General features: G+C 39.2%; 1 protein-coding gene across 1 annotated transcript; it reads right to left on the reverse strand.

Moving 5' to 3' along the window:
• Nucleotides 1-2446: 2446 nt before the first annotated feature.
• LOC149230136 (uncharacterized) lies at nt 2447-2845 on the reverse strand. Its single transcript, XM_089381210.1, has one exon. The coding sequence runs from the start codon at nt 2843-2845 to the stop codon at nt 2447-2449; it is 399 nt and encodes a 132-aa protein (XP_089237336.1).
• Nucleotides 2846-8445: the final 5600 nt, after the last annotated feature.

The following is an 8445-nucleotide window of genomic DNA, read 5'->3' on the forward strand; positions in this document are numbered from 1 at the left end:
ACTTTCAAATAAAATTAAAATTCATTATAATTATAGTTGAGATTAAATGATATATTTTTTAATAACACTTAATCCTAATCAAATGTATATCACTAAATATCACTTTTCTTTATAATTTAATTTTAAAAAAATATTAATACCTTATCTATGGTAAAAAGGAATAATCATTTTAAATACTTACAAGTTTTGTTTTGTTTTGTTTTTGTTTTTTTTAAATTTGTGCATAGAATTTCATTAATCAAAAGGAGTTTAGATGGAATTTTACAATACCTTTCTTAAAGCCCGGTTTTCACCAAAGAGACAAAAAAAAATTATAAGGAGATATCACATAAGCAAAAGTCTTACCCTTATAAGTGATATTGTGAGCTTTGATGTCTTTGACTATTATTGTTATAATGACTTAGAGTATAAGAAAAGCACTTTTAAGTGAGTATATATATAACCAAAAATTGGTTTGCAAAAAAAGAAATTAGAGTCAAATTAAAATAATAGAATGGAGATTTCCACAGTTATTTATATTCACAAAAAATTTCTGGACAAAACTATGTATAGGATTTTAAACTTGTAAATTAGACACTCCATCTATCATCATGGACTAGAGAGTATAAAATGAATATAAACCAGTGCTAGTAAGCCTTTAATAAATAAGAAATTAATTAACCATTAGAGGAAGAATAATAATTTAATAAAAAATCCATTAAAGTCAAGTGAAGAAAGTTTTTTTTTTTTTAATTTGAACAATGAAAATTATAATTAAATAATTAATAAGGGAAAAATTCAAAAATTAAATTAAAAAGCTCTTCTTTTTTTTTGTAAACTGCGGAGGGACCTTTCTTTTTCTATTACTACGAATCAAAACCACTACATGCTTGTGGTGGCCTCAACCCGCCCCAAAGGCAAGCCGAGTTTATTGGCCACCTAAAATTTTTAACATCCATCCAAAAATAGAAAGTTCTAATTCTTCTTGTCCAGGCTAAATATACTAAACAATCATAAAGATTTATATTGTTTCGTGTCTGCATTCTAAACTTCAAAAAGGAACTAAAGATTTCACTCTACTATCTAACAATTTCTTGAAACCAGCATATATACATATCTTCCATTATTGCGTCGCCATGCCTGTCTGCTGCTCCACTTCTTTCTTGATGTCTGGGTAGCAGTCCTTTATCTGCTGCTGTATTTTATCCATTTTTTTGTCCTGCATTAACAGAGTAATCTGGATGTTCTTCAGTTCTTTCTTTAAATTTGGAATTCCTTGAGAAAGCATTGCCATTTCCATAGCTACTTGCTCCATTGCCTTAGCTAGTACTCTTTTCATTACCCAGTAAACGTGTAGAGCCTGCTTATACAGAGTCATACGGCCTCTCGTGTTTCCTGGATCCGGGAGGAGATATTCCCAGTCTTCCATTTCAGAGTCTGATTTTCCCTGAGTTGCTTCCTCTTCCAGTTGTTGTATTATACTTCTAATGTCCTTGTTGGTGTTCTCACAATAGGCTCTCTCCGCGAACTGAATCTTTTTTCCTATAGATCTTCTGGATTTTCTAGCAGGTGTAGTTGTATGTTCTTCCCGGTAACCTCCTACTCTTCCCCTTCCCCTTCCGCGTTGTCTCCGTCTCCCTCCTGTGCCTCCTCTATTCCTGTAATTTCCTCTGCCTCCCCGACTCTTCGTGCCCGAGGCACTGCCGAAATCACGACCTCATTCTCGCCCTTGACCTCTCCATTCGTCCTCTTCCCTGGTCTCCTGCTTGTCATTCGTCTCGGGCTTTACTACCTCCTAATCTTCTCTCGTGCCTGCTCCCCTTTGTCCTGGTCTGAATCAAACATCTCTATGTCATCCTCTCAATCTTCCTGGACAATTAAGATATCCTCAGCCATTTCTTCTTCCGCTATTCCTTTTCCTTTCTTTTCTTGGCTGCTTCGTTCTCCATTGGCTTCACTCCCATCGTTCCTCGACCTTCTTCTTGTCGCCATTCGACCCTTACCTTCTGCACTGTCTGTTTGGATTTTCCAGCTCCTCTGTCCTCCTGTTATCTTGGTTCGAGCCCTCGCCACCCTACCTCTTTGCCAATTCTCTATTGTTTCCTTTCACGTTTTCTTTCCTTTATCACGCTTTCCTTTTTTATGTCTTCGTCTCTTCCGGTTTCTCGTTGCTTCCTTTGCTTGTTCTACTTGCCACTTGTTACCTCCTTCACCGCATGCGTCCTTTCGTCCTTCCTTCGTACTGTCATACTCATGTTTGATTTCTGACATTCTGTCATTTCCACCTCCCTCCGTCACCACTCCATCAACGTTCCTCCTTGAGATGCGCTCTCTTCTGATGATCTCTCTATCCTTATTCATAATTATCTGACCCTCCTCTGTCCTGTCCTTCCTTCTCACCTGATTTGGATTTATTATTCTGTACACCGTCAAAATCACCCCGATCGGGGATCTCTTGCACTCATTTTTATTGGTTTGTGGATTCATCATGGTCTTGAGTGATTATGGTTGCAACTTCCTCCCATCTCGGATTATTCATTATTGTAGGCCATCTGTTATCAATTTTCCTTTCCTGTTCGTTACTCCCCCAGTTGGCAAGGAAGTCTGCAGCCTTATTGCCCTTCCTTCTGACATGATTGATAATTTTATAGTCTATTCTCTTTAATAATTCCGCCAAATCTTGAACAATCCCAGCTGTCCTCCAGCTTCCAGCTATCTGCTCCCAGTTTCTCCCATTATTGAGTTTCCAGAGCATCTCTACTACCACCTGTGAATCCCCCTCTATCTCTAGGTTCATGTAGCTATTCCTTACAGCTATCCTTAACCCTTGATGCACCGCCCACAGTTCTGCTTCATTGTTAGTCATTTCACCTCCCCATTCCGCATACACCCATCTGGTGTGTTTCTCACTGTCTCTAAAGATACCCCCAAAGCCTGCATTCCCTGGTTTCCCTTTGGAGGCCCCGTCAAAATTCAACTTGATGAATTTTTCTCTCGGGTATCTGAACTGCTCTGGGCTATGAATCTAAGTATTTTGCTGTCTTTCTTTCTTGGGGTAGATCATATCAAATTTCATATTTAATTTCGTTAGGATTTGTCCTTCTTCCTTATTTGCTTTCCAATCTTCCTCATCCCTGTCTTTGGCTAGAACCGTTTCTCTAATAGAGTTTAGAATTCTTTTCCATATCCCTTCTGGTTTATTATTTTGTCTAAGAAAATCCTTCGATTTCGTTCCTTCCATAGGAGCCATATCAAAAAACCCACTGTCAGATTCCAAGCTCTCTTGACCACTTTACAGAGGAATTGTTCTTTACTCCATTGAAAAATGGTCTTTTTTATGTCACTGGGGTCTTTGTTTAATTTACCAAAGAGATTTCTGACCTTTTCCCATATATGCCGAGCAAACAAGCAGTTGTTCAGAATGTGTTCCTGGGTTTTAGTTTCTATATTGCAGAGACTACACCTTGATGGCCCAAGGAAGCCTCTCTTTTGGATTTTATCCCATGTTAAAATTCTTTCTCTTCCAACTAGCCATGCAAATATGGCTATCTTTGGCCACCATTTGTTGTCCCAAATAACTTTCCATTCTTTGGTTTCCTCCACCCTCTCTTGATGCTTTGTCAAATAGTAGGCCTCCTTAACTGTAAAGGTTCCTTTCGTTGATTTTCCCCATCTGAGAATATCTTTCCCTGTTCAGGCTTTTATTTTCCTTGATTCTAATTCTTTTAAATATATTCCTTGCTGTTCTTGATTGATGTTTTCATCCCATTCTTCTGGCTTTCTCCATATTCTCCATATTCCATCTGTCTCTCCTTCTATCCAAGAGTCCCTTACATATTTTCTCTCCTCCCTGAGCGCTTTTTGTTGTATACTTTGCAGAGCTTGAAAATTGATCAATTTGTTTCTTTGTTGCCACCCCTCTTCCCAAAATCTAGCATTCCTTCCTCCTCTTATTTCCCAGAAGGCATGGTTTTTTATAATATTCATGTTCTGGCTTGCAAGTTCCCAAATTGTAGAGCCTTTCGGGGTCTCTTCCATTCTGAGGATTTCTTCTGTTGTTGTCGGCATATTATACTTCTAGGTCCAAATTATCTTCCATAGGTCATCTCCTCCCCTCATCCACCGCCACCACAGTTTTGCTCCTAGCACCTTGTTTAGCACCTCCGGGTCTCTCAATCCAAGGCCCCCTTCCTCTTTTCTTTTCATTAAATTTTTTCATGAGACCAAAGCCCATTTCTTTTGTTGATTTGGTCCGCCCCAAATGAATTTTCCAAAAATTTCTTTTATTTTTGTGCACGCCCATTTGGGAGCAGCCATGATAGATAAGGGGTAAATAGGTATTGCTTGGAGGACTGACTTCAGTAGAACTATTCTGCCTACTATATTCAGGGATCTAAAAGACCAGCTTGCCAATTTGTTCTTGAGTTTTTCAATAATCTTCTGCCAGTTTACCATTCTTGTGGGATTTGTATCTAACTGAATCCCCAAGTATTTTGTTGGTAGTTCTCCATGCCAGAACCCTAGCGTTCTGGTTAGATGAGTCTTGATTGAGTCCATAGTGTTAAAAATGAAAGTACATGATTTCTCCTTATTAACTTCCATACCCGATGCCTCCATAAATAGGTCCAGGATTCTTTTGATATTCCTTACTTCTTTTATTGAGACCTCACAGAATAGCATAATGTTGTCTACAAACTGTTGATGGGTTATGGGCAGATTGTTTCCCCATAACTTTAGGCCCTTAATTTTCCTTTCCCTTAGCTCCTTTTTAAAGTATCTTCCTAGACCCTCTGCTACCATTATGAATAAGAAAGGAGATAAAGGGTCCCCTTGCCTTATTCCTCTAGTAGCATTGAAAGTTGTCGTAGGTACCCCATTTATTAGAATTGAGAAATTAGGAGTTGATATCATGCTGTACACCCATTCTATCCATCTGTTACTGAAACCAAATGTCTCCAGGACTTTCTTGAGATATTTCCAACTCAAGCGATCATAGGCTTTTGACAAATCGAGCTTTATCATCATTCCTTTCTGCTTCTTCTTTTTTAGAGAGTGTATCACTTCTTGTGTTACTACTAAACCGTCAAGAATTTGTCTTCCATCGACAAATCCTATTTGTTTTGGAGAAATTAAGCTAGATAGAAGGGGTTTTAATCTTTTTGCTATCAGAGTGGCTATTATTTTGTATATTACATTACACAAGGCAATTGGGCGAAAACCCTGGGCATTTTCAGAGTTAGCATTTTTAGGGATCAGGGTAAAAAAAGTCGAGTTTATAGCTGGCCATACCTTTTGTTTCATACGGGATTCTTCTACTACGTCCAGGATCTCCTTACCAGAAAATGCCATCCTGCTTAATAAAACTCCACCTTGTATCCATCAAGTCCTGGTGCTTTGCCTTTATTCATACTCTTCACTATTTCTTCCACTTCCTCAAGCGTTGCTGCTCTCATCAGGGCCTTGTTCTGCTCTTCTGTTACTATTTTAGGGATTTCATTACATATGCGTTCTATAGCTGTTGTACGATCAATTTGTGGTTCTGTCAGAATTTCTTTGTGGTGTTCAACCAATACTTTCTCAATTCCTTCTTGTTCTATTATCCTTTCTCCTTCTTCATTTTTAATGGAGAATATCCTATTCTTTTGTCTATGTTGTATCATAGCTTGGTGAAAGAACTTGGTGTTTCTTTCTCCTTCCCGTAGCCAGTTGACCCTGGCTTTTTGTTTCCACAGGATCTTCTCCTGTTTCCTCCGCTCTTCTAGTTGACTTATTATGACTCCTTCTTCTTTACATCTTTCCTCCGTTCGTCCTTCTATAATTATTTTTTGTTGTATTTCTTCCATTTCTTTTTCTAGTTTATTTTTCTCCTCCAATATATTCCCAAATTCTTCTTTATTCCATTTCTTTATTTTCCCTTTCAATTCTTTGAGCTTTAGCTGGAAGGTGTGCATCTTCCCTTTTCCTTTTAGTGTACTTTGAGTCCACCATTCCTCTGTTTTTAGTAAGAATTGAGGGTTCCTGAGCCAAAAGGCCTCAAACCTGAATGGTTTTTTACCTGAGTTTTTCTTGATATCTATTTCCAGCCTGATCGGCCAATGATCTGAGCCTATTGCGGGCATTATTTTTGCTTCCACAAAAACATCCCGGTTCATAATTTGTTCTGATAAAAGGAATCTGTCTAATCTAGAAGCTATTTGATTTCTTCCCCCTCTTCGATTGTTCCATGTATAAATACCATTAATTGTTGGTATATCCACCAGCCTCTGTTCTGTATTCATCTCATTAAATGCCTCCATATTCTGATCTGGTCTTCTTATGCCACCTTTCTTTTCATCTGCAGTTCTAATCATATTAAAATCTCCTCCTACTATCCAGGGTGTTCCAGGGGAGATCCTTCTAGCAGCTTGCACGTTCTTAAGAAAATTTTCTCGATCTCTTGGTATGTGCGGTCCATAGACTCCTGAAATGAGGATTCTCTCCGCTGATCCTACTATTCTAAACAACCCAGTGAGGATTCTGGGAAGGCTTATCCAGTTTTCAAATATTATCTCCTCAGGGTTCCATATGATTGCTAGGCCCCCTGCTGTACCACTCGCATCTTGGCCCATTACCTCATATTGCATTCTTAGTTTTTTAATTATTCCTTCCAGTTGTTGCGAGCTAATTTTCATCTCTTGGATTATCATGATACCAGGTTTTTCTTTCTTCAGCCTCTCTTTTAAATACCTCTGCTTTCCTTTACTGTTGAGGCCCCTAATATTCCAACTTGTGACTATCATTTAAAACTTCTTTGGTGGTTGTTGGAACACCTCTGATAGGGGTATAACCCTACCTGAGTTGACCAGGATTTCTCCTACTGCTTGTATAGTCTCATTTAATGTTCTTCTACCTCTCTTTCTACCCCCCTTGCCAGTACTGTCCATTCCCAAGCTGTGGCTTGCTTGTGCCCCTGTTTGGTCTATTTGGTTTTCCGAGGTGCTGCCTTTCTTCTCCTTGTATTTTTGGAATGTTTCTTTATATAATTGTTTCTGAGTTTCCGGGATAAATCTCTCATCAAGATTTTTCCATTCCTGTAGCATTTTCCTCATGATTCTTTCCTCTTCATTCCCACTGTCTTTTTGTGATTCTATCCCTGTCTGGGCTTGCTCTATTGTTATCTCCAGGCTTTCCCCTACCCCTTCTTCGGCCTCCCTGATGTGAGCTATGTCTTTATCCTTTGTCTCTTTAATAATTTCCATTGGCTCATTCTCATTGTCATCTTCTTCAATCGTTTTTCCTGCGTTCTCTTCTTCATCCTCCTGTAGGGCCTGGAATTTATTTTGACTTTCAACTATTACAGGTTTTTCTTGTTGTTGTATCCTTATTCCTTCCTTGCCTGATTTTTTCCTCCTATGGACCTCCTGGAAGCCCAATTCCCCAGCATCTGCTCTCTTTGCCCTCCTTTGTTCTTCTTCTTGTTTTCTTGATATTTCCTCTTCTTTGTTTAAAGGGCAGTGCTTGTAAAGATGCCCGTATTCATGGAACCTTCTGCACCTGAAAGGTATGTGTTCATAATCCATTGGTTGCTGCCATATCTCATCATGGTATTCTAGCTCTATATATTCAGGCAGTGGCTCTCCTATACTCATATAGACGCATATCCTTGCATAATATGTGTACTTCCCTCTTTTTGTTGACTCAGCTACTTTGACGAAGGTCCCAATTGTATTACTGATCCCTTCCAGAATGTTAGGGTCCCAGAACTCCACTGGTAGGCCAAATAATCTGACCCAAATGGGTGCTGCTAGCATTTTCTCATTGTCCGAGTTATATCTTTCTTCCCAATGTCTCATGAACAAGCTGGCATTATTCATAAAGTATGGTCCTTCTTCAAATGTTATTTCCTTATCTTCCAGGTTTGCAAATATCACTGTGAAAAATCCTTTCGCTCCTAGTTTTAGATCTATATGCCCTTTTGGCTTCCATCTTTGCTGTATCCATTTTACTAGGTCCTTTTCTGATGGCCAAAACCCTACAAAATTGCATATCAAGGCATGATCTCTCATATAGCATCTATAATCTTCGAGTTTGTTATTAGGTATTACATACCTTGGTTTCTTCTGTGCCCTTGGTAGGCATTGACCTCCTGTCTTGGTTTGCCAATGGTTCCCTAGTACTGGCGCATCTTTGTTACTCTCCTTTGGGTTTCTCTGCATTCCGCTCCCGCTTGCTTCACCTGCCGTTATATTTTTGTAGGAGGGGATCTCTCCCCTCCCCTGCCTGCTTTCCATGGTTTCCTTCAACTCTGTCTTGTATTGTTTATCCCCTACTTTGTGTTATAGATTCGCAGCTTGTATTTGTTTGCAGAGGGATTACCCTTCTGCTTTTCCCCGCCATTATCTCCCGTTCTCTTTAGCTTCTGTAAACCCTAAGATGTCAAACCCTTGCCCTACCTTCCTTGTTCAACGCTCCGCGCTCCATCCCCCG

This window comes from Pinus tabuliformis, chromosome J (assembly GCF_031772625.1).
Source record: "Pinus tabuliformis cultivar Carrire ecotype Pingquan chromosome J, CPIR1, whole genome shotgun sequence".
In the NCBI taxonomy this organism is placed as follows: domain Eukaryota; kingdom Viridiplantae; phylum Streptophyta; class Pinopsida; order Pinales; family Pinaceae; genus Pinus; species Pinus tabuliformis.